The 22,293-nt window shown below is 48.8% G+C and overlaps 14 protein-coding genes across 14 annotated transcripts, besides 5 other annotated features; 4 read left to right on the top strand and 10 right to left on the bottom strand.

The window, feature by feature from the left end:
* Nucleotides 1-15: 15 nt before the first annotated feature.
* On the bottom strand, nucleotides 16-777 carry ROT1 (Rot1p; the record flags this gene model as incomplete). Its single annotated transcript, XM_037281828.1, has 1 exon — nucleotides 16-777. One exon carries the CDS (start codon nucleotides 775-777, stop codon nucleotides 16-18), a length of 762 nt encoding a protein of 253 aa, XP_037137723.1.
* Nucleotides 778-960: 183 nt separating this feature from the next.
* CLN1 (cyclin CLN1) lies at nucleotides 961-2,541 on the bottom strand (the record flags this gene model as incomplete). Its single annotated transcript, XM_037281827.1, has 1 exon — nucleotides 961-2,541. The coding sequence occupies one exon, from the start codon at nucleotides 2,539-2,541 to the stop codon at nucleotides 961-963; it is 1,581 nt and encodes a 526-aa protein (XP_037137722.1).
* Nucleotides 2,542-3,377: 836 nt separating this feature from the next.
* On the bottom strand, nucleotides 3,378-3,644 carry HG536_0A08630 (uncharacterized protein; the record flags this gene model as incomplete). Its single annotated transcript, XM_037281826.1, has 1 exon — nucleotides 3,378-3,644. The coding sequence occupies one exon, from the start codon at nucleotides 3,642-3,644 to the stop codon at nucleotides 3,378-3,380; it is 267 nt and encodes an 88-aa protein (XP_037137721.1).
* Nucleotides 3,645-4,216: 572 nt separating this feature from the next.
* On the top strand, nucleotides 4,217-5,362 carry BBP1 (Bbp1p; the record flags this gene model as incomplete). Its single annotated transcript, XM_037281825.1, has 1 exon — nucleotides 4,217-5,362. The coding sequence occupies one exon, from the start codon at nucleotides 4,217-4,219 to the stop codon at nucleotides 5,360-5,362; it is 1,146 nt and encodes a 381-aa protein (XP_037137720.1).
* A 375-nt stretch (nucleotides 5,363-5,737) lies between these two features.
* Nucleotides 5,738-7,051, top strand: HFI1 (Hfi1p; the record flags this gene model as incomplete). Its single annotated transcript, XM_037281824.1, has 1 exon — nucleotides 5,738-7,051. One exon carries the CDS (start codon nucleotides 5,738-5,740, stop codon nucleotides 7,049-7,051), a length of 1,314 nt encoding a protein of 437 aa, XP_037137719.1.
* Nucleotides 7,052-7,160: 109 nt separating this feature from the next.
* On the bottom strand, nucleotides 7,161-9,056 carry CIK1 (Cik1p; the record flags this gene model as incomplete). Its single annotated transcript, XM_037281823.1, has 1 exon — nucleotides 7,161-9,056. One exon carries the CDS (start codon nucleotides 9,054-9,056, stop codon nucleotides 7,161-7,163), a length of 1,896 nt encoding a protein of 631 aa, XP_037137718.1.
* A 403-nt stretch (nucleotides 9,057-9,459) lies between these two features.
* Nucleotides 9,460-9,978, bottom strand: YAH1 (adrenodoxin; the record flags this gene model as incomplete). Its single annotated transcript, XM_037281822.1, has 1 exon — nucleotides 9,460-9,978. One exon carries the CDS (start codon nucleotides 9,976-9,978, stop codon nucleotides 9,460-9,462), a length of 519 nt encoding a protein of 172 aa, XP_037137717.1.
* A 285-nt stretch (nucleotides 9,979-10,263) lies between these two features.
* Nucleotides 10,264-10,992, top strand: VTI1 (v-SNARE protein VTI1; the record flags this gene model as incomplete). Its single annotated transcript, XM_037281821.1, has 1 exon — nucleotides 10,264-10,992. One exon carries the CDS (start codon nucleotides 10,264-10,266, stop codon nucleotides 10,990-10,992), a length of 729 nt encoding a protein of 242 aa, XP_037137716.1.
* Nucleotides 10,993-11,021: 29 nt separating this feature from the next.
* On the bottom strand, nucleotides 11,022-14,261 carry HG536_0A08570 (uncharacterized protein; the record flags this gene model as incomplete). Its single annotated transcript, XM_037281820.1, has 1 exon — nucleotides 11,022-14,261. The coding sequence occupies one exon, from the start codon at nucleotides 14,259-14,261 to the stop codon at nucleotides 11,022-11,024; it is 3,240 nt and encodes a 1,079-aa protein (XP_037137715.1).
* A 175-nt stretch (nucleotides 14,262-14,436) lies between these two features.
* Nucleotides 14,437-14,820, bottom strand: ICY1 (Icy1p; the record flags this gene model as incomplete). Its single annotated transcript, XM_037281819.1, has 1 exon — nucleotides 14,437-14,820. One exon carries the CDS (start codon nucleotides 14,818-14,820, stop codon nucleotides 14,437-14,439), a length of 384 nt encoding a protein of 127 aa, XP_037137714.1.
* A 1,097-nt stretch (nucleotides 14,821-15,917) lies between these two features.
* Nucleotides 15,918-17,762, top strand: HG536_0A08540 (uncharacterized protein; the record flags this gene model as incomplete). The annotated part of the gene is made up of 1 exon (XM_037281818.1): nucleotides 15,918-17,762. The coding sequence occupies one exon, from the start codon at nucleotides 15,918-15,920 to the stop codon at nucleotides 17,760-17,762; it is 1,845 nt and encodes a 614-aa protein (XP_037137713.1).
* A 118-nt stretch (nucleotides 17,763-17,880) lies between these two features.
* Nucleotides 17,881-18,021: a sequence feature (FBA1 fragment).
* A 159-nt stretch (nucleotides 18,022-18,180) lies between these two features.
* Nucleotides 18,181-18,339: a sequence feature (YVC1 fragment).
* Nucleotides 18,340-18,348: 9 nt separating this feature from the next.
* Nucleotides 18,349-18,490: a sequence feature (CMC4 pseudogene).
* A 61-nt stretch (nucleotides 18,491-18,551) lies between these two features.
* Nucleotides 18,552-18,675: a sequence feature (SNR11, H/ACA box small nucleolar RNA (snoRNA)).
* A 234-nt stretch (nucleotides 18,676-18,909) lies between these two features.
* Nucleotides 18,910-19,235: a sequence feature (pseudogene fragment of homolog of TDEL0C03730).
* Nucleotides 19,236-19,238: 3 nt separating this feature from the next.
* Nucleotides 19,239-19,820, bottom strand: HG536_0A08520 (uncharacterized protein; the record flags this gene model as incomplete). The annotated part of the gene is made up of 1 exon (XM_037281817.1): nucleotides 19,239-19,820. The coding sequence occupies one exon, from the start codon at nucleotides 19,818-19,820 to the stop codon at nucleotides 19,239-19,241; it is 582 nt and encodes a 193-aa protein (XP_037137712.1).
* A 134-nt stretch (nucleotides 19,821-19,954) lies between these two features.
* Nucleotides 19,955-20,446, bottom strand: RPL36A (60S ribosomal protein eL36; the record flags this gene model as incomplete). The annotated part of the gene is made up of 2 exons (XM_037281816.1): nucleotides 19,955-20,241; nucleotides 20,431-20,446. The coding sequence occupies 2 exons, from the start codon at nucleotides 20,444-20,446 to the stop codon at nucleotides 19,955-19,957; spliced, it is 303 nt and encodes a 100-aa protein (XP_037137711.1).
* A 437-nt stretch (nucleotides 20,447-20,883) lies between these two features.
* On the bottom strand, nucleotides 20,884-21,717 carry MRPL24 (mitochondrial 54S ribosomal protein bL28m; the record flags this gene model as incomplete). The annotated part of the gene is made up of 1 exon (XM_037281815.1): nucleotides 20,884-21,717. The coding sequence occupies one exon, from the start codon at nucleotides 21,715-21,717 to the stop codon at nucleotides 20,884-20,886; it is 834 nt and encodes a 277-aa protein (XP_037137710.1).
* Between the last annotated feature and the right edge of the window lie 576 nt (nucleotides 21,718-22,293).

Genomic DNA, 22,293 nt, shown 5'->3' with positions numbered 1-22,293 from the left:
ATAGATGAATATTGTCTAACTCGACAGGAAAAGCAAAGAACCTATGCCGACCATGCCGGCAGAGAGATACCAGAACGTATCCGAGTTCAGCATGCCTGTCGGTGTCTTCTTCACCGCATTTGTCTTGTACTTGTTCTCGAGACTTCTTCTAACGAACTGTCTCAGCGATCGCTTACCGTTGGCGGAGCCAGTGCTCTTTGCGGCGTCAGAGGTAGCAGTTGGGTTCAGGGTCTCCGTGGGCAGCATCATGGGCGGTCTGTACGCAAGGTACAGCGGTTGCATCGGAGATCCATCGAACTGGTAGAGCTGCAGACTGTAGATACCATGGTAGTCGTCGATTTGAACACTGAAGGAGTTGAACGTCACGGTTTCATTGTATCTGGAATATGTGGAGACACCCTTGTCGTTGCACGGGTCGCTCACCAGTTGTCTCCCATCGACCGCGATCGGACGCAGGATCAGAGTCCCGTTGTCCTGGAGTTCGTATTCACCGTGCTGGAACGTCAGCGCTGCCACGGGGCATGCAGGATTTCTGGGATTCCCGGAAACTTGATAAGATGCCTGTTCAAAATAACCGTCTTCTGTAAACGAGTAGGAGATTCCAGGCAGAGATGGCTCTATCAGCAGCTCATCTACAGGGTCGTAGAATCCGGGACCCGTAAACACTTGGTTCGACTTCGAGGACCACGTACCGGCCAAAGAACTCTTGTCGCTCGCCGCGAGCACCGCTCCGGCAGCCGACATGACCCACGCAACGAATGTAGAGGAAGGAACCATTTTGCCGACTATTCTCTAGAGTACTGTGACATAGTCTTCCGTGGCTAAGTTCACCATCCTGCTTAAGTAGAAATCCAGGTACTTCTTGATCGGGAATGTCTTCGTTCAGAGTGACAAGTATACCGATTATGAAGATATATACCTAGTCAGTTATAAGAGAGCCTATGTGTGGCGCAATTGGTTTCAGACCATGGTGTTGACGTTTGCGACTGCTAGCGAGATGAGTGAGGACCGATTGCTCGAGTTCCCGCTGTTTACGGTGCCGCTGGGGGACACAAACATCCCGTTGTTGATGAATTTTGCCCTAGGTGGCATTTGATGCGGCAATGGCATCTGGTTCTCCTTATTGCTGCATTCATTGAAGGCAGTTTTTGAGTCGTCTTTACTGTAGTTCTTGTTCGGTATGCTGTTCACGCTAAGTGTGCTAGCGCATGCACTGTCGTTCGCGTACTGGCCGAAGCTGTACATCTGCGGCGTGATTGGGGAGGATTGATCCATGGTGCTGAATATGCTATTGTCGGAGTAGTTGTTGGTGTTTCTCATTGGGGTGTAGTGTTGCGAGTAGGTGGGCGAAGGTACCGTGTGGCCTTGGTCAAAGCAGTGCGAAGCGTTGGCAGCACGTCTCCTCGACAGATCCATGGCGGATGCAAGTTGTAGCTTCTTTTGAAGCTCCGTTCTGTATTCCTTCACGTTGTTTACGAACTCCATGACGCCGGACTTCTCCTTGTAGACTTCAATCAGCGACCCTGGGGCCTTAGCGACAGCGCTTATGAGTAAATTGAGCAGCTGTGCTTGATTGGTAGCTGTCGGATATGGTGTCATGAGGAACGCACAATGGTCAGCGGCGCTGAATCGGTTGATGATCGAAAAGATGCCGTGCGAAACCTCGAACATCTCATACTTGAGCAGCTCGTATTGCCAAGCACTTAGATCTATCAAAAATCTCTTCACATTTATGAGCTGGATCTTCGAGTTCAAATCTTCGTCCTCATCCTCTTCATAAACACTAGTTTCTTCTTCATCCTCAACGATCCGTTCATCTACGGTAGCATCACTGTCGTTAGACGCCTGAGATTGGCGCTTCTGAGACCACTGCCTGTTATGATCGAGTTGTCTCTTGTACAGTTCGTATTGTATCAAGCAGTTTTCGTCCACATTCAAAACGTAATCGCTGATCATAGGCTCATAAATATCCCAATTCAAAGTATCCAGGATATGTCTTTCCATTTGCATGAACATCGATTCATCAAAAACATCCGCCCCGCCGCAATAATGAACCAGCTCAGTAAGACGAGGGATACGAGCCCTGGGATTAGGCCCATAGAATCTCCCACCAGTGGGAATGGATACGTTGTTTATAATGTGGTTGCAACCACCCCAAGTCTTGGCAGCAAGCCATAGACAGGTGGCCACCACTAGCTTAGCCTGATCTTCCAGTACCACTCTCTTCGAACAATACCGATCATATAGTCGAACGGCGTGGTAAAATATTCCATCCGTCACCCGAGACATGATAGACAGCTCGAAGAGAAAGGTGACGATTCGGTCTCTCGTTTCGGTGGGCTTCATTTCTGGCTGCTGATCTATCAGCTTCGGATCGGGCTTGAACTTGCAAGACTGTGAAAGCACGTTAGCTGAGATATCCTCATGGTACTCCTGGATGGTTTCGTAGTGTGCCAATAATTCTGCATTGGAAAGCTCAATAGGGTAATAAGCCTGCTTTGCTGTAACGTTCAAACCAAGTTTATCCTCAACGTTAGCCATGGCAGCCTATCGGATCAGGCGGGCAGTTCTATATAAACGAGTGTGTATCCGGTAGTTTACTGTTGGGCAAAACAACGAACGGATTGAGGGATTACCGCTGATAGGCTGAGGTTTCAATTGTATTATCAATAAGTGAAAACCGGAGGCAAGTTTATAATCAGTGATCGGTGAGTTCTAGTAGTATGGCCAGTCCACAGGTTCTTATATGAAGAGGCAAAGCTGCTCGATACCAGCATACAACTTGCAAATTCAACTGCGAAAAAACAATCACAAATGGAGATTGGGGCTCATGGCGTTTCGAGAGGACCTTGACTGCTAAAGTCGCTAAGAACGCCAAAATGCACTGAATGCACGTCGAATCAAGGAATCACAACCTGGTTCATTTCACCTTCTGCTGCTTGGCGAATCATCGACAATTCGGGCATCTGCCAAGCGTGTCAAGCCACCGCTTTCTGTACACTATCCCAAAACGGGAAAATCTCAAATCTGATCAAGACATAACTAGCCACCGAGAAACAACACCAACATGCGATGCAACTTCATTCTTCAAACACGAAAACTTGCCTTCTTGCATCGTTTCCCCATAGAGACACATCTCGACACGAATATTCGCAGCGCTTAAAGCGCTGCGAATCACGTGTAAGAGATAGTCCAAGAATATGGTAAAGGTTAGATGGCCCGCTATGGTTCTCGAGGCAGCTCAACCGTGGGTGGTGGGAGGGCCGGCTGCAGATGCGTACTTGACGGTGTTTCTCGAAGCCCAGCGGGCCCTGGTGGTGCGAAATGTTCGAACCAGATTTCTCTCCATGGATTTCTGGGATAGATGAACCATTGGATCACAGTTCTGTCCAGCAGCTCACAGGAGCTGTATATAGCGACGGATTTCTCAACGAAGATTTCAAGACCATCAATCGAAAGCGGCTTCGCGAAGCTATAATGCGTGAATCCCCGCGGTAGAAGCAAAAGAAGCCAGACACGTCATAAGTGTTGAGATATGCGGTGCTTTTCTTTGTCAGGTCATCGTATTTCCGGGCTATAACCCAGAGCGTCCTGGCTTCGGGATCGTATCTCACAGTCTCTGCTAAGCTGCTGCTACTGACCATGGTGATGTACCCCAGGTAGCGGGCACGGCCAGTGTCGAAAATGCGTAAATGAGCCAGGGATTGCTCTCGAATTAGAATGATTCCGTTATTCCATAGCAGATAGACTGCTGACACGGGGAAATCGACCTCAATCACCAACTCTGTCTTGACCTTTGCCTGGCTGTCGCTGATGGTCACATAGTCGCAATAAACCGAGCTTAAGCCATTTCAGACAAGCTTGACAGCGTGAGAGCAACCACTCGGCTCGTTACATTGCAGCAGCAAACGTTTTCCGCCGTCTTGACGTCGTGTTCCCATTCCAGAAGCACTATGCTCCCCTTGTCTTGCACCACGCAAAAGCGACAGCGCTCGTCTTGATCCACACGCATAAGCAGCTTGTAGCCATCATCGCTGGTCCACAGACATCTTTGCTCGACAGCTTCTTCGTTCATTTCAGACGCTGTTGTGTGTTTAGCGCTCATCTAGTAGCGTGTGCTTTTGTTTATACTTCAGCTCACAGACACAAACAGCGATTAGCTAGAGGCTTTAATCCAGTAAGAGGAGTATATAGCGCCCGAAGGCGGCTGAATCCAATGTTGTGGTCTAATGGTGCTAATAACAGTGATGAATCGCAGGATAGCACGGACGGTGGTTACGCTGGACTGTACAGATGGACGATGGATGCACTTTTCGGCTCACGAGTATCACCATCAAGAAAGTATAGGGAATTTGCCCAGGATGACACCAATTATAAGCGTAGCAGACGGCATGTTGGGGGGAGTAGCGAATCACCGTTGATCAGATCGAATTCGTGGTCCGAACTAGGCTCTACGTTCTACAGGCGAAATGACCTGCTGCCTCCATCTCCTGACGGCAGCTTTGATCAAGTACCGAGACGCCGACTGAGTAGCAGGTCAGCAGAGTCGCTGCTGAATCCGTTTGAGGAACTCAGAAGGCCCAAAGAAGAGGCTACTGATACGTTTGCCGGGCGACGAAAGAAACACCGAGATACATTCGACGACGACGAGTTTAGTATCAGGTTCCAGTCACCTCGGCGAGACGACCCAGTGGTGTCAAAGCTGTTCGAGAGTTCTTTCTCGAACAAAAGACCTCCCAACTCGACGGAGAAGGTGCCAATACCGGGCAAGTTTCCGTCGCCGCTCAAGCAGACGAAGGAGAAGGACTATACTGCGGACTACCTGCAAATTCTGGACCAGCTATCGCGGAATGAACAGATGCTAGAGGATGTTAATCGAGAATTCGGGGAGAGGCAGGCCCAGTTTCAGGCAAAGGAACAGGGCTACCGCGAAAAGTACCTGCAGACAAGGTCAGAGCTTATCGACGAGCTGAAACACTCCAAGAAGCTTTACGATAACTACTATAAGCTGTATGCGAAATACCAACAGCTGCGCGAACTGAGTCAGCACGCAGTTCAACTGCGACAGAAAGTGTCCAACCTCGAGTCGCAGTTGGTCGACGATGCCATAGACAAGGAGAGACAGATCCATGATCTGACACGCAAGGTGTTTGAATTGGAGTTGAAGCTACAAGATAGCAATTCCATGAGGGAAAGAGAGGCATTAAAATATAGCGCACGCATTGCAGAGCTCGAGAAACAGACGGCACTCCAGTCCGACGTCGGTGTATCATCACTGTCGTTTTCTCCATCGCGCTTAGGGGATCAAAGCTCAGACTACAATGCCATGGTAGATTCGCAGTTTCTCAAGAACCTGACCTAGCCCGATCACCTTACGATGCCAATTGTAATATATAACTAACGACTATCGGCGATTCAGAAAGCTCTAGCTTTGTCAAATCGGTATTATCATCACTTTGAACGAGCAGATTTCGAGAGTCCGCGAATTGGAAAAATTCCCACTAAGTGTCAAAAGGGAAGCTCACTAGATTGAGCGGTAATAAGAAGAGAGAGAAAGCATCCAGCTGTTCCCGCGATCACTACCAGTGGTCTCTACTAGCTTTCAACAGCCGCTGCCGGAGCTCCCGTTTTCTCAGTGAGCCTTCTCCACTGCCTGTGAAGCATATAGAAGTGAAGTTGACACTTCTCGAGCGGTATCACGTGACGAAGGTTATAGCTTTAGCGATAAGGACATATCATGTCGCTGAGTCGAGTTCAGACCAATGGAGCGTCTCCAGGCCAGTTTAACATCGCTGATTCAGATTCTTTGGGCGGCGAAAGCCGATCTACTGTCAATTTAAAGCGTACTAGTTCCGCGATGACTGGTTCTGATAATGTGACACTTGGTGAAAATGATGTCAAAAGACAGGATTTTAGCAACCAAAGGATTGATTTAGAGTGCATGGTGTCGGATATGAGCTCTATGCTGGGTAAAGATCACTGGAATAAATACGCGCAGGTGATTAGCCTGTTTATTCTGGGAAAATTATCCAGGAAGGAGCTTTGCAACGAATTAGATCTTTTATTCGCATCCAGTGCCGCAAATGGTACTGTTCACAGCAAGCCGGCGCTCGTACGACTGCATAACCAGCTGCTTCTGGGGATCTTCACAAACTCGCTCAAGGATTCGCCGCTAATGGGCAATTTGGCGGACGGTACGTGGGGTTTTGGAAATGGTGGTTCCCTGGGCAGCAAATTGAAAAGAGCGAATAGACATAACTCGCAAATTGAGAATTACAAGAAGATAGTCATGTCGTTACCATCTGACGATAGGCAACGACTGAAAGATATTACGAAAGAAGCAGGTAAGAGAGGTTTCGTCCTGTCATCTGTGCTTCAGGCACGACTAAATATGATACCGAAGATACCGATTGTCATCAATCCTGAAACTTTAAAAAGAGTAAAGGCAAACAACTTAAAAACACCGCTGGAATGGTCTCAAGATATTATGAATGGCTTTAATGCACCGCTTGCAACAGACAGTTTTGCACTGCCTGATACAGAATCACTATTTCTGCGCATGGTCGGGATTGCGCGAGAACATGGCCTAGTTGGGGCCGTCGATACGGGATGCGTTGAGCTTTTACTGCTTGCCCTGGATAATTATCTGAAGAACATTATAGAATCAGCCATTAACACGGTCCGGTACCGTAGGAAAAAGTATTCAGAGTATTATGACATTAAGGACAATGGAATGTATGAGCCCGTTGCCAAGGATGAAGAGGTAGATCCGGCTGACCAAGCAAACACCAAGACTATTCGCCTCACTAACGAAGATCTTTACGAGTGTTTCACAATTTTTCCTAATCTAGTTGAACCGACCGGAGCGTTTTACAGCTTGCCCAACGTCAATTTGGTCAATGACGATGAGCTAGTGGTTAGAAAAAGCAGCATTGACGACTTGCCGGACTTTTCAGAAGGTAAGCCAAACTTCACTCCGGTTGACGAGCGAAATATAGGTACACGGGAAGAACTTAACTGGTTGATAAAGGATATACTTACAGAAGAGTAAAAATCAGCATAAGCAGCGAGATTGAAAAGTCTTATTCACCAGAAGCTCAGTAAATCGATTGCCGCACGAGAAAATCTGTAAAAGAAACAGATATCTCTTCATAGGATAGTTATTCCGAAACTTTCCTTTTCTTAGAGTTTCTCATGTGGCCTATCTTTTTCGATAGTTCGAGCAAAAGTTCGTTATCGTAAGCATCATTAATATTGAATAGGAAACAGGAAGTCGTATCTGATAGAATTTTTTTCATGATCAGGCTTATTGGAGAAGACAATTCTTGCGATGGGTTGACGACTTTGTTTAATATCCCTATGGTATTTATATCATTGATCTCCACAAAGTAAAAGTTGAGCAGTTTTTGTCCCTTGTCCTGAGGTGTCAAATGAAATTTGAGAATTCCAATGCCTGGTATGTGATTAGGCCTCTCTCTTCGCAAGTTTGATGGCAGGTTATTTAGAACGTCGGTTACCTCAATAATCTTGGAGTCTAATTCTAAGGATTCCTTCTGTATCTTCAATTTTATTTCATTATCACCATCTTCCGCGCTCGGCAGTAGTAAGTCTTGAGATGGTGACTCCTCAGAGAGGAATACGTATTGTACAGCTATTCGATATTTTTCATGACATTTGTTGTACATGAACTCGAGCAGTGCCAATCTCAGGGCTTCCCACGGTTTTTGGCTTATCGAAATCAGGCTGAAGTGTATACTTTTCTTCAAGCACATCTCCTGGAACATTTCATACTCTTGGTAAAGTAAATTTTTTTCTGTCTCTAGTGCTGAAGGTATCATCCTACTGAATTGATATTTTCTACCTGTTTCTGGTTCTTTTAGGCTCTTTTCATGATAGTTCACATCTAAGCCACTTTTCTCGCAATTTCGTGTTATGTATGCAAATGTTCTTATCCTTCCCTTTAATTCATCGATTGTATTTTCCAGCTTCCTTCTTCTTAATTGTTCCTGCTCCATCTTATCAAACTTCTCCTGATAAAAAGTTTCCCTAGCGTGTGCCTTTTCCTGCACTCTCTCTGTTTCGTCTCTTATCTTCTCAAAATGGTTTATTGTAATAGTCAAGTCCTCATGTAACGGCTCGTTCTTAGCCTTAATTTCATCGATTTTCTGCTGTATTTCAACAATTTCCGCTTCTATCAACTCTGACTGTTTTCTATTTCCATTTGCTTCATCAGTGAGGCGGTTGCGCTCGTCAAAAAGACCTCTCATCTTTTCTTTGAGTTGTTTCTGCTCTTCAATCAAATCTTCCATCGGTTTCATTTTCAGATTCTTAAAGTCGTCTAACTCTCTCTGCATGTCGCGCTCATACTCTTGACTCTTTCGTTGATTCTCCTCTTGCATAGACACCCATCGTTTTTCCACTTCCTGAAGTTCTCCTTTGAGATGTCGTATTTCCTCCGCTACCTGTTCATCTGGTTTCAGATTCTCGAGCTCCATTATTTTCCTTTCCCATTTCAAGTTTTCCTCATCCAGCCTCTGCTTCAAATTATTTTCCAGCTCCTGGATCTCTACAGAATATCTCAGTTGTAAGTTGCACACATCCAGTTCCCCATTTTTTCTGCAGAGATCTATTTCCCGATCCTTCATATCCAGCTGAGACTCCAACTGGCTTATTTCCTTCTTCACTGCGCCGCACATTGTCATCTTCTTCGATATCTCGTACTGTATATCTGGCAACTGTCTATCCCGTATCTGTGCCGTTTCCTTCTCGATCTCCGCTATGGCGTTCCTAAAATGTGCTATATCCCTCATGATCTTCCTCTCTCGCTTTTTCACCTCCTCGATCACCGAAGCGTCCCCAAACACATACTTGTTCATAAGCCTAGTCTTCTGGCATTTGGGCTCCTCAGTAACGCTTCGGCGTGGGCCCGTGCTGTGGATTTGATTTGTGACATCCTGCAACATCGACGAGTGAATCCTTTGTCGTTTCAGCGGAGGGTATCCGCTGGATTCCGGCGTGCTTGCTGCAGATATGGACGGTATCCTCGAGTATTGCATGCTATAAGTACCCAACTTCCCGGCTTTCTTACTGTGTCAGATGAGTTTCAGCGTCCCGCAGCCGACTTTCACACGGATAAAATGCTTCTGGCCCCCAAAACCGGCCTGAAACAGATTCAGACACGCTATGATATACTCACAACGCCCAAAGAGAGCTCAGCTGGTTGTTCCAGTCTCTGAATAATCATATCCCAGCTCTGTTATTATATATTCAAAAGGTAAACAAAAACTATGGTCATCGACGACGAGCTCTTCGCTTAAAGCTCCAAGCATCAGACAGCTGATGAGCCCATATTGACCTTCCTTAGTGCCTGGGTTCGAGTCTTGAGCGTCCTGTGAACCTCCCAGTCGTCTCGGAAATGCTTCCATCGCGAATGCATGGTGGCTGAAGCGGTCCCGGACATTACGAGAAGTCACTCGCATTGACGTTCCTGGTCATCGCAGGCAGGGCCACCCTGATGCCGTCTATGTCCTTGGACATCTTAATCTGGCAGCCTAGCCTGCTGGTCTCGGTCAGCCCGTACGCAAGATCCAGCATGTCGTTCTCGTCGTCGTCTGGCTCAGGCAATGCGTCGTAGTAGTCCGGGTCTACGATAACGTGGCATGTCGAGCACGCGCAAGAGCCGCCGCAGGCGCCCTCCATGTCCAGATTGTGCGCCTGAGCAACGTCAAGCAACGTGTCGCCATCACAGACGTCAAACGTCTTTTGCGTGCCGTCCTTCAGAATGAAAGTGGCGTGCAACTCTTCGCCGGGATTGGGCTTGCGTATATGTCCGTGCCACCGTGCCAGAGAGGAAGAGAACGGTCTGCAAACCGCGCCGTAGACGGCCGTCTGACGGACCACTGGCGTTGTCCCGGTCATCGCCCGCAGACAGGGCACGCTGTTGAGCTGAAAGAGGCCCCTGGCTATCCTGGAGATCATACCGTGAATTCAGCAGCGAAGCAAAGCTCGATCAATGGGTTCCTGCTCTGCTCTTGGCGGAGAGAACGGGCTGTCCTATGGATGCGTTTTTCTAGTCGCCTGCGAGATGATTAAAGCTGGAAAACTCGCTAACTAAGAGACATTCAAAGAGCTCGAGACTAAAGGCCCCAGATAAGGTCGCCAGACCGTGCTGGGCACAGCGCTGGCTTGCTGGGGCCTGAATTGATGAATTGGAGCGCTGGTGTGGTGTCACGTGACTTTAGTTAATAGTGGCTACTTATAGAGATGAAGGTGGTGGGCTTTGAAGCTAGAGGTGATGAGCTCAGAAAGAGGACTAGACGGTGGCTTGGCGTTGGTATGAGTTCGCTATTGTCATCCTACGAGGCAGATTTCATCAGTACGCTGGAACAGGCGCGTTTGAGCCTGAAGGATGCCCCTGGACAGCCGGTCGCCCAGAGGAACTTGACCTTGAAACAGGTGGAATCGCAACAAGAAGAACTGTATGACCTGATAGATCAGATGGAGGTGGAAGTCAACAACAGCGTTGCCGATGGACAGCAGCGCGCGGCTCAGAAGGCCAAACTAAGGGAGTATAAGAAACAAGTGCAGACGAACTTAAAACAGCCTCTACAGAGGCTGGTGGACTCTAGAGACCGTGATGTGCTTTTTGGAGACGCAGCAGTTCCTTCGGACATTGATGAGGGGCAGAGGCAGCAGCTGCTGTCAAACCATCAGATCCTCCAGAGCTCCGGCGACAAGTTGAGAGATGCAAGCAGGATAGCGACAGAGACGGAAGGGATAGGATCTCAGATAATGATGGACTTGAGATCGCAGAGGGAGACGCTGGAGAACGCCAGAAACACGCTTTTTCAGGCGGACTCGTACGTGGACAAAAGCATAAGGACCCTGAAAACGATGAGCAGAAGATTGGTCGCTAATAAATTTATCAGCTATGCTATCATCGCGGTGCTAATCCTACTAATCCTACTGGTGTTGTTTTCCAAATTTAGGTAGTTAATGGCTTGGGACAAATTACGTATCTTCTATCTACACCCGGTGAGCTCCGATTCGCGCTCTTCAGTGCTGCTCTGGCTTCCGAACTTCAAGTTTTTGATCTTGTCCTTTAAAGTGTGCATTAACTTGGATTCCGACTTGTGGGCGATGGAAGACTCCAAGGAGGGTCTTTTGCCTTCATTCTCTGCGATGTCGTGCTTTAGGTCTTCGACACCTTCGCTGGGCGCGGGACTCGTTTGAGGTGTGAGCCCGGTCGTAGTGCCACCGATTCTGTGCAGTCTTTTTTCTTCCTCCGACAGATCCAAGACAGTCGCGGTGAAGTTGATCAATGACTTTGCACTCTTACGCCGTGCTAACCTTCTGATCCTTTGGGTGTCCGTTTCATCGGGAGGAAGTGGTGAAGACAGCGGAGTCGATACGGACGACCTCGGGGTACGTGGCAACCTCACGCACGACACGCCAACGTCACTGATCCATTTGGCAACTAGGGCAGTCCAACCACACTGGTGAGAAGCTCCCAAGCCCCGGCCGGTATCAGCATCAAAGTATTCGTAGAATGGCACTAGGTCTTTGAAATGCTCATCAGTTGAGAGGAACTTGGAATACTCACCATAGTTACAAGCGCGTTCCCCGTTTTCATCCGGGACGAACAGATGGATCATGCGATAACCCAACTCTTCGGCAATTTCTGCCAGGTTTAAGAACTCGCCAGAACCGGTGGGACATTCGACTTTGAAGTCTGACCCGTAGTACAAATAGAACCTCTGTAGCGACTCGATTATGAGGAAACTCGTAGAAAACCAAATAGGCCCTCTCCAGTTGGAATTACCACCAAACATGCCGGAATCGGATTCTCCCGGCAAATACTTGACGGTGTACTGTTGCCCATGGACATGCATTTCGAATGGATGTTCTTCATGGTACTTGGATAAGGATCTGATACCGTATGGGGACAAAAACTCCGTTTCATCTAGCATACGTTTCAATATCGCTTTCAACCTATCGGCATTTACCAAAGACAATAGCATTCTTTCACCAACACCTCTTTTGGTCATCGAAGCAATATTTCTATCGAAAATCTCAGGCCTATTCGCAATAAACCAATCCACTCTTTTCTTGAAGCTGGGGAACCGAGTAAACAAATGGGGTTCCAAGGTCATCGACGCGTAGAGTGGTATCAATCCAACGAGGGATCTAATGGGCAGCTGTTCCCTGTTCGGACCGCCCCATGAAATAGCATCGTAATAGAACTGGTCCTTTTCGTTCCACAGATTCTGTTTGACAATCTTCTGACAGGTTTGGCTGGTAGTGTCAATCAGGTATTCGAACGACATGGAGTCACTGATCAGTATGAAGTGTTCGAAGAACTTGGAAGCGATATCTTCATAGACCGGGTTTTCCTTTGCCAGCTCGAGCGCGATGTTCAACATCTGCAGAGAGTAAAAGCCCATCCAACCAGTGGAGTCAGCCTGTTCCAATTTGCCGCCCGTGGGCAAAGGCTCACTTCTGTTGAAGATACCGATGTTATCCAGCCCCAAAAACCCACCTTCGAACACATTATTACCCTCTGAGTCCTTACGATTGACCCACCAGGTAAAGTTCAACAGCAATTTCTGGAAAACTCTTTCCAAGAAAACGCGGTCCTCCCGGTTGTACAGATTTCTCTCGATCTTGTACACCCGGTACACCGCCCAAGCGTGCACCGGCGGGTTCACGTCGTTGAAGTTCCACTCGTAAGCAGGAATCTGCCCGTTTGGATGCATGTACCACTCCCTAGTCAGCAGATCCAGCTGTCTCTTGGCAAACTCCGGATCGATCATCGCCAAAGGAATGCAATGGAACGCAGTGTCCCACGACGCAAAGAACGGGTATTCCCACTTGTCCGGCATCGACAGGATATCCTCGCAGTAGATGTGCTTCCAGTTCTTGTTCCGCCCGTTCGCACGGTTTGGCGGAGGGTGTGGCTTGATACTAGCGTCTCCGTTGTACCACTGCTCGTACGTCAGGTTGTAGAACTGCTTGGTCCACAGCAGCCCCGCAAACGCCTGTCTCTGGATCTTCCTCAGCTCGTCGCTGATCGGCAACGGCGTCACCCTCCAGTAGAAATTGTCGGCCTCTTCCTCGCGGTTGTCGAACACCCGGTCAAAGACATCCTCGTCCACCACTGCCAGCTCCCCCAGCGGGAAGATGTTGTCCCTGGGGTCATTCGTGAACTTGTATCTGACAGTCACGTACTCCCCGGGCGGGATACTTGGAAAGTGGTACACGGCGCACGCCTTGGTGCCCTCATTGGCACTGTTCACGGCGTCCTTGTTGCCATGAACGATGTACTCTTCGAATGCGTCCTTGGTGAATTCGCTGCAGTTCTCGTCCACCCCGAACAACTTAACCAGGTTCGACTCGTTCTCCGTAAACAGCAGCAGCGGATCCACATCCTCGACCTCCCCAGAGCCACCACTGAACACGCCCGGCGACGGCTGGAACACTACCTGTCTAGCACCGTATCGCTTGCTCGTCACGTGCACCATGTTGCTCGCCTTTTCGTCTTTCGCGAGCACCGGCTTGTCGCGGCTGCCCTCCCACGCCCAGGTGTTCCGGAAGAACACCTGCGGCGCCACGTACAGCTCCCCGGCGTGCCGCCCGCTGCGGTTGTGGACCGTGATTCTGAAGTTCAGGTCGTGTTCGTTCTCGTCGCCCTTGGCCATCTCGAAGAAGACGTCAAAATACGGGCTGTCCCCGCTCTCCTCCTCGCGGTACAGGCCATCTATCTCGTACACCTCAAACTCCCGGTCGCCGTACCCGCGTCTACCGTTCTCTTCCACCAGCTGCTTGTACGGGAACGCCTTGTTGAACGGATACTTGTACAGCGCCTTCATGTACGAATGTGTGGGTGTGTTATCCAAATAGTAATACAGCTCCTTGACATCCTCGCCATGGTTACCCTGCGGGCCGGTCACCCCGAACAGCCGCTCCTTCAGCCTCTCGTCTCTGCCGTTCCACAGCGCCACGCTCATGCAGATCGTCTGTCGGTTGTCCGACACGCCAAACAGCCCGTCCTCGCCCCACCGGAACGCGCGCGCGTTCGCGTGCTCAAAGGGGAAATGCGTCCACGCGTCGCCGTCGTGCGAGTAGTCCTCCCGCACGGTCGCCCAGCTCCTCTCGCTCAGATACGGACCCCACTTGTACCAGTACTTGTCACGTGCGCGGTTCTCATGCAGCCGCTTCTCCTCCACGGTCGAGTCGACAAATTGCTCGCGTAGCTTGTCCATCTCCGCGGGTGTCTTGCTGGGCGTCGTGCGGGAAGCGACAGCAGGTCCCCTGGGGCCTGCTGTTATATACGCTGCGCGCACGCGGGGAGCAAGGAGCAAGGAGCTGTGTTGCGTCTATAGTTATGTAATGATATGCTAAGGGTGTTATGCTACGGTACGATATGCGAGGGGAGAGTCAGAACGACGCAAGCCACAATCTGTAGTTGTGCTGGGCCGCGTCGGCAAACTCGTCCGCCGTCTCGTCCGGCAGTTTCCGGTCGTGCTCCCGAGGGAGCACGACAAGCTCTGCCCTGTAGGGCGTCTCCAGCGGTTCCGTGTCCACCGTGAATATAGCATCGTCTGTGGTTGCGGCGATCACGTGCAGGCCGATCTCATCTTGGTACGAGTGCCAGTCGTAGTCCGGCTCCGAGCCGGGATTCGGGCTGTTCGATAGCGCTGGCGGTGGCATGTTTATCAGTGCGTCGAGCTCATCGTTGTGTAGCGGCGAGGCGGGCGTGGCGAGCGAGTGTTGTGCGAACGACAGAGGGAAAAGATCCTCTTCTTCTAGCAGAAGCGACATCTGTGAGGTGTGTATGTTTGTTTGGTTGTAGTCTACGGGCAAGAGCACTCGGGACAAGCTGAATGCATCTCTTATTATATAATTGAACGATGGGGTTCTCTATTGACTCAATGGGGTGTAAACTGTGCAAATGTGTGTCATACTTTGATTGCGGTGAGTCTGCGCGGTTGAAAAATCAACAAACGATGCGCTCTGATGGTGATCATTTTTTTTCAAATCACACCTTGTGGGTGTGGCGGCGAAGGAAGTGCGCAGCGGGCAGCACAGCGCGCGAATTGCGGTTCGCGGGGACCGTTAATGATTAATAATGGGCGTGGTGAGGCCAGCAGGGAGGGAAAGCCACTCGGGTGTGTCTCGGGAGATGTCTTCGGAGGGTTGCCAGGCGGAGGCGTGTGCCATCCAGAATTGTCTGTTGAAGAATGACTATGATGAGTCAAAGTGTCGGACTTCAACGTTGAGTCGTATCCGCAGCAGCTGCTGTTTGCGCCGGTGCGGTCGGGCGACGGGCTGCGACCGCAGGATCTGTTGCTTCATCATTTAGGCAAAATGGCCTGACAATCTGCCCCTCACGATCTTGTGGCATTGTTTGATCATTTGAAACCATTTTGACGCTCAAGCTCTACACCAATTTTGAAACAACGTACCACCAGTTGAGCACGTTCGAGAGCGAAGTCCGTGTTTGCTTTGTCTTGGCATCGTTTCATATTGCCCGGATCCAGATGTTGAAGGCGAAACTTCAAAGGCACCCCAAGAACATCGACAGAGTTCGCTACCGAGATGCTGTGTGCTGTTTCAAGCTGTCGCATCAGATATTGCGAAACGATCGAGGCTTGACTGGCTCCCCCGGTTCTTCCATCAATGTGAGAGATAGTCGGATGTTTCATCATTATCGATAACTTAGAATAACAGAAATAATGGCGGGGCAAAATGGCCTGACAGTCTTCCCCTCACGATCTTGTGGCATTATTTGATCATTTGAAACCATTTTGACGCTCAGGCACTGCACCGATTTTGAAACAGCGTACCACTACATTGCGCCATCCCTGTGGTGTATAAAAGAGCGACTGATTTCGTCTCATTCGACCAGTCATGGTTAAATGAAGCAATGCAGAACAATGAACGGTGATCCAAAATTCATTGGTGGTTTGGTACCAGGTACAAACGTTTTCCTAGCCAACTGGAAGACCGTGCCTATTGAGAACATCAAAGTTGGCGATGAAGTTCTAACCTCTAATGGAGGTGCGGCAAAAGTCGAGGCTGTGTTAAAAGGTGACCATGATTTGGTCACAGTTCAACAAAAGACCAACCACCGCGCGCACTTGTATGATCCCTCGATGCGGGAACCTTATGGCATAATGGAAATCACATGCTCCAAGAGACAACAACTGGTCTTGAAGACAAAGCAGAGGATCATGATAACCAGGGATAATAGGAGTGAAGGTTTCAGGCGGGTTTACGTGTCTCAGCTGGCTGATCATCAAACGACGGATGGTCGAATGATCAAGATCATCAAGGAAACATCGAGACGATTCCCTCCGACAACCAAGAAGTCGGAGATCATTGACTCCGTAAAGCCAATGGTCTTGCAGAGCGAGGGAAGATGGATCCGCTGGCAATGTGAGGCTGGCGACTTGGTGGAATACGTTAACAAGGAACGTCGGGCTGCTACCAGGATGCTCTTACAACCTATCTCGATAGAGATACCTGTATTGGGGCCATGGTTGCAACAATGTTTCGAAAGAGAAATTACTGCACAGCAGCTTGAAGCCATGGCATGGTTGTTAGGGTTCTGGATAGGTGACGGTGCCAGAAGAGGAGCACTTTTCGCTTTGAACATTGTAGATGAAGACGTCAACAACAGACTTGAGGAGAATGCAAAAGTCTGGGGTATGACTCTCAGAACCGAGGATGGGAACCTCGAGCGTGGGAACGGCCTTGAAGCAAGTGGATACCTTCACACCTATAATGGCGCGCAACGTCTTTGGAACGTAAACAACCCGCTTGTGAAGGTTCTGGAAGGTTTAGAATTCCGATTAGAATTCTACGAGAATGGCAAAAGAAATTATCGGAAGAGCGTTCCACTATTCATGCGAACAGAGCAAATAGTGGTGCGTGAAGCCTTTCTCGCAGGATTGATTGATTCGGACGGGCATTGCCGTATCCAAGACGGATGTATTCGTGTGCAAATTAAGACTGTCTATCCGCCTATTAGAGATGGCATATACTTCATAGCTCGTTCTCTTGGTTTGACTGTCTCCACCAGTTTCCGTGGCGCTCACTTTGATGAGCGCAGTGGATTAAACGAGAGTGATAAGTGGGAGTTCCAGTTATATGGTGGGACAAATCATGAAACACTCAGGTCGATACTGAACAGATGCTCTTGTGAAAGGAAGCGAAATCCGAAAATCCAGTACCGCAGGGACAGAGATTTCGAAGAATTTGATTCCGATTACCAATCGGAAGAAAATGAAAATGATCCTGAGGACAATGACGATTTATCAGGTATAAGGGAAAGCTTTGAAGATGATCTTGAAGATGATCCGGAAGAACAACAAGATGGCACATTCAATTTTGGCAAGTTCAGATTTGAAATTACCGAAGGTTGTAAAGATACTGTCATAGGACTGGTACTGTCAGGTACCTCTAACCGAACTTTTGTCACGGATGATCAGATTGTATGTGCAAGTGCAGAATTGATTTCGGAATCAAGAACCGATTTCGAAAGGAGTTGCCTATCATGCCATACAAAAACAGCATCACGGTGGTACAAGGTTCCCTGGTTGGGGGATGTTCTAGACAGGTTATGCTGGGCCTGTTGGGTTGCTTATTCGCGCACTCACATGCATTGTTGTAGTAACGATCATTGCAACAGGGTTTTCAGGAAAAGGGAAGTTGCTACTCGCCGGTGTAAGCGATGTAGGAGTAGTCCGCTGCAGGGATGAAATTGAAATGCCATATTATTGATCTTCCCGATCATCTTCAAAGCTCTAAATTATACCTGATAAATCGTCATTGCTTGCTTTCACAAGAGAATCTGTTCGGTATCGACCTGAGTGTTTCATGGGAGGAAATCCCCCGGGAGAAGACAGTCCAAACAAGAAGTACTTCGACCCAAGAGTCTGGGTCAGAGAGGGTGAAAAGACCATGTTCAACAGAATCGCCGTTGCCTTGGAAGACTTTAGAACTACCAACACCTTGTAAGTGAGTTTTATTATGACTAAATAAGTTTACTTTTGTTGAAATATTTTACTGAATGATTGACGTTTAAGCAAAGGTGTCTTGAGCATGAATTTTCATTCACTTAGCCAGGTTAGCCTTGAGTTTGGCCAACTTTAAATTTTTCAGATGTCCAAGAACCACCAGGAGCTATACAGTGCCCCTCTGTACGAGCTGCGATCGGTTGCGGCTCAGCATCTATGCAAGGTTGTAATTGAACATGAAGAGAAGGTGGATCTGCAGTTTTTGTTTCTGCAGATGTTACTGAGAAGATATGTGATTAACGAGAATGACGAGGATAGCGAACCTGCGGCGGTGGAGCAGCTGTACAGGTGCTGTAGCCGGTTCTACGAGCAGCAGGGTACAGCAGCGCGTTCGCGCTGCTGTCCGCTGCCACAGGTCCTGGAGGACAAGATGAGACAATTGGATAAGAGGTAGGTGTGTAGGTGAATAAGATGCCAGATATAAAGTGTATATGTAAACACTCACAAGTAGGGAATCCCTCACAACGTTGCTCTAAGATCTGCCGCGAGCACGGCAGCGGTGTAGCGAGTACACCGCTGTACTGACGTATACGTTCACGCGTTACGGCGTAACAGAACGGACCGTGACTCTGGGCGTCTATGATTAAAAGACATTGTTGGGGATTTAAAGGAAGGTTGTCAGAGGTAAGAAAGTTTTTCTCGTGATGAGTTTATATAGTACGGGACAAGGGTGTTGCCCGGCCGCTAAGCGCGCTTCGTATTCTCGAGGGCTGGGTCAGTTCTATGGACGGCGCGGATTCTACAAGGGCATCGTGCAATCAAGGCCAGACCCTGGCGTCGTTAGGCAGCGCTTCCAGCTGTAGCAACAGCTTCTTGCAAGACTTATTTAGTTTAGACCAACCAGGTGATGTACAAATTGCTTTGGGACCGATTGCGCTCAAGATGACCATAAGAGCACCGTAGAAGACAAACGACAGTGAGTTTATTGCCGCAGCTCTTCTGTCGACGCCGAGAAGATAAGCGGTGGTTATGGCACCGCAGTTGCAGCCGAGAGCTAGGCCTCGGGTAACGTAATCCTCTTCTGGTACTCTTATTAAATCGAGCATGCGACCTCCCGTGAGGGCTCCGACGACGCCACTCGTCGTTGGTCACAGCCATTATTGTCTGGTTGCCGCCTAAGTTGGATATCATGGGAGTTCCCAAAGCCAAGGCGACGCCTCAGCGGCCGCGCTCCTCGTACTCTTTCGGGCTAGGTATAAGGCCTTTCAACGAATTGTCGTCGTTGATCCATAGGGCAGTTCCGCTGACGTTGCTAATGCTGTTGTCCATCTTGACGGAGCGGGCGTACTCGTGCACGCAGTCGTCGATGGATCGCGGCTCGATGCCGTGGTCTTGTAGTTGTGCTCGCAGCATCGCGACGTGCAAGGCGAGCTTCATCTCCCGCATCTTGGTGGTCTTTCTCTCGTTGAGTATCTGTAGCTCTCTTTTCTTCCGCGCAGCGTTGGTCTGTCTGGTCAGAAACTCCTGTGTCTCTGCGAGCTTGATGCGGTCCTGTTCGACCTGGGCCTGCAGCTCGCAGCGTGCTCGGTAGTTGTCAATGGCCAGGAAGCACAGTGTGCCGACGGCAATGACCATTGCGATGTCTGTTAGCGATCTTGACCGGTTGCCGGGCCCGGAAGACGGCGTCTGTGCAGCGTGGTGGCCGGAATCATGGGTAAAGTAGGATGGCGGGGGTCTTGCGGTGTTGCATCGGGGCAGGCTCGTAGTGAAATGTCTGATCGCAGCGCGGTGAGCTAGCATGAGTCGTGGTCGTGCTACTGTTTCCCCTGTTTACTTTTCACAGCGACTCCGTTAAGAGCAGAATGAAACGTTGTTCGAGTTATATTATGACTCCTACACTATACATACAAAACTTCCTAAGTTATCTGTAGAGCTTAGTGACGACGGGAAGCGGCGATGATGTTGGTCATTTCTTCGACCTTAGCCTTGGCTCTGGAGAAGGAACCAAGTCTCTTCTTGGCGACCTTTCTGGCTCTCTTTTCACCGGCGTTTCTGATCAAATCGATCAATCTTCTCTCATATGGGGACAAACCGGCGAACTCTCTGACCAAAGAACGGACGAACTTGGTTCTGTTGGAGGAGACACCCTTCTTGTAGGAGATCTTTGGTGCTGGGGTCATGGAGTTGACCTTCTTACCTTTGTTCAAACCAACAGCGATACCTGAAAATAACACGGTGTTTCTAGTTAGTAAAACCGTTCATGGAATTGTTATCTGGAGAATTGCAACAGCGGGTAAAACTTGGAAAACTCGGAGTGGGCGACTTTGGATGTGATTGTTCATTTCGCTGCTTTCCCGATACTAACGCTTCGATCTATGCTTTCTCCCAATTTCGCTAGTTTAAAACATACCAGTCTTAACGGCCATCTTGTTATTCTTGTTGGGTTTATGCCTCCTTGATAGATACAATTAGTTGAGCAATCTTCTAATACCAGGCTTGGTATACACTTCGTTTCCTGTCTCAACGGAAGTTGCAAACCTGCGACCAACAGCAGAGCCAGCGGATCTGTCCCAGGCTAGCTTCCGTCTAGCTCAGCTCGGGTGGCAGGTCTGGGCTGCCTGGGAGCCCCGCCTAGAGATTCCTTCTGACGGCTTGCCCGGCTCACCTTGCAGAGAAAACACATCGTTCTCGAAAAAGACGCGGCTTTCCCGACAAGGACTTGGGAGGGTGTTCGGATGTTTTACAGGGTGCACGGACGGTTAAACAGTCAATCATAAAGAGATACTTTATATTTGCTTACCAGCAATCCGATACAGTATGTACAGGAAATTTATTCAAAGATAGTTGGCACTCAACACTCACCTCATAAAGTGATAGTTGAGAGGTCAAACCCGTAGCGCTGTAACTTAGCCACCAAGTCGCCGACTGAGGTCGTTCTATGTGAGTCGACAAAGGCTTTAAAATCAATGTGCCTTCTGTCAGCTTTCTGTTCTAGCTTCTCCAGTGGATATAACAGTTGCATCAGTTTCCTTCTGCCGACTGTGATCCTGAGCGGCGTGCCGTTCAAGTTTTCTTCGAAATAAATCTTGATGCTTTCACCATTGGGCAATTCCATGGTAGGAGCGTCCCTGTGCGGTGGATTGGTTCTGGCCTCTTTCTTTCTCATGACTTGATAGCGCAGTTTCCAGCCCGCGGGACCCAACTCCTTGATTCTTGCAGATTTGTCCTTGATTAGATAGTTGTCAATTCCGCCCTCTTTGCTTATGGTCCTCAGAACTTTGGCTGTCATTCTGATGCTGATCTTCTTGTCCAAAGTTTCACTCCAAAGACCCTTTCTCACGATATTAGGAAGCCATCTTCTCCTGGTCTTTGCTTTACTCTCCGAGATATTGTTCCCGTACTGCACGAACGAGGCGCCATACAGACCCTTGTTGCTTTGCTTGAACACGGTAGCATCCCCATATTTATAGTCTGGAGCCTTTTTCCTGGTCTTGGGGATATACAAAGGTTTAGGATCGCCAACTTTATACTCCGGTTGCTGAGCGACTCTCCTACTTTCAACCAAACGCCATTGTCTTAGAGTCACTGTAGTAGAATTGAAAGCCCGTTTGAAGCCCCAATTGATAGAAAATGCTTTCATTGTCCCAGAGGCGATTGAATATGCCACAGGATTGCTCGTCGCTGTGTTTATTGGCATCCTATCAATCGACTAATTTCAACACTTTTCATCCAAAATAACTATAGACGACACTGAAATTTCATCCGCAGAGTATCCATAGAAGAGGACTACAAGTAGCCTCGATATAGCTCCCCTGGCTCCCCTCGATATGTCGTCTGTAGCTAACCAACTGCCTCTCGTAAATCAGATGAAGTGGCTCTCAATTGATTTGCTGTAGGACACAATGCTTCAACGTGTCACTGTTCTGCCCTCACATAGGCAAATGGCTAGTCCTTTCTAATCACAATCAACCGAAAGATTGGCAATCGTTCTGAAGATGAAATGTGATGCACTGGTGATTGCGGAAAAAGCTCAACCGGCAAGGTTGCTAATTATACCTTGATTTTGGCTATCCAGTGAAGGAACGGCCTGCCATTGAAGACAAATCAATCCTACAATGGTACTCTTGCCAGTCGCTGCCTGCTTCTAGGTTTGAAGTTAGTTGCCAGCGCTTGACGGTTATCTCAAACGGCAGGGTCCTACAATTAGAACCGAAAGATGCGATACTCACACGACTGCATAGAAGTGGAAAGGATCTTTATGACTCGTGCGGCT

Source organism: Torulaspora globosa, chromosome 1 (genome assembly GCF_014133895.1).
Source record: "Torulaspora globosa chromosome 1, complete sequence".
NCBI classification, from domain to species: Eukaryota; Fungi; Ascomycota; class Saccharomycetes; order Saccharomycetales; family Saccharomycetaceae; genus Torulaspora; species Torulaspora globosa.
The sequence above is the reverse complement of the archived record's forward strand: the minus strand, read 5'-3'. Positions and strand labels throughout refer to the sequence as shown.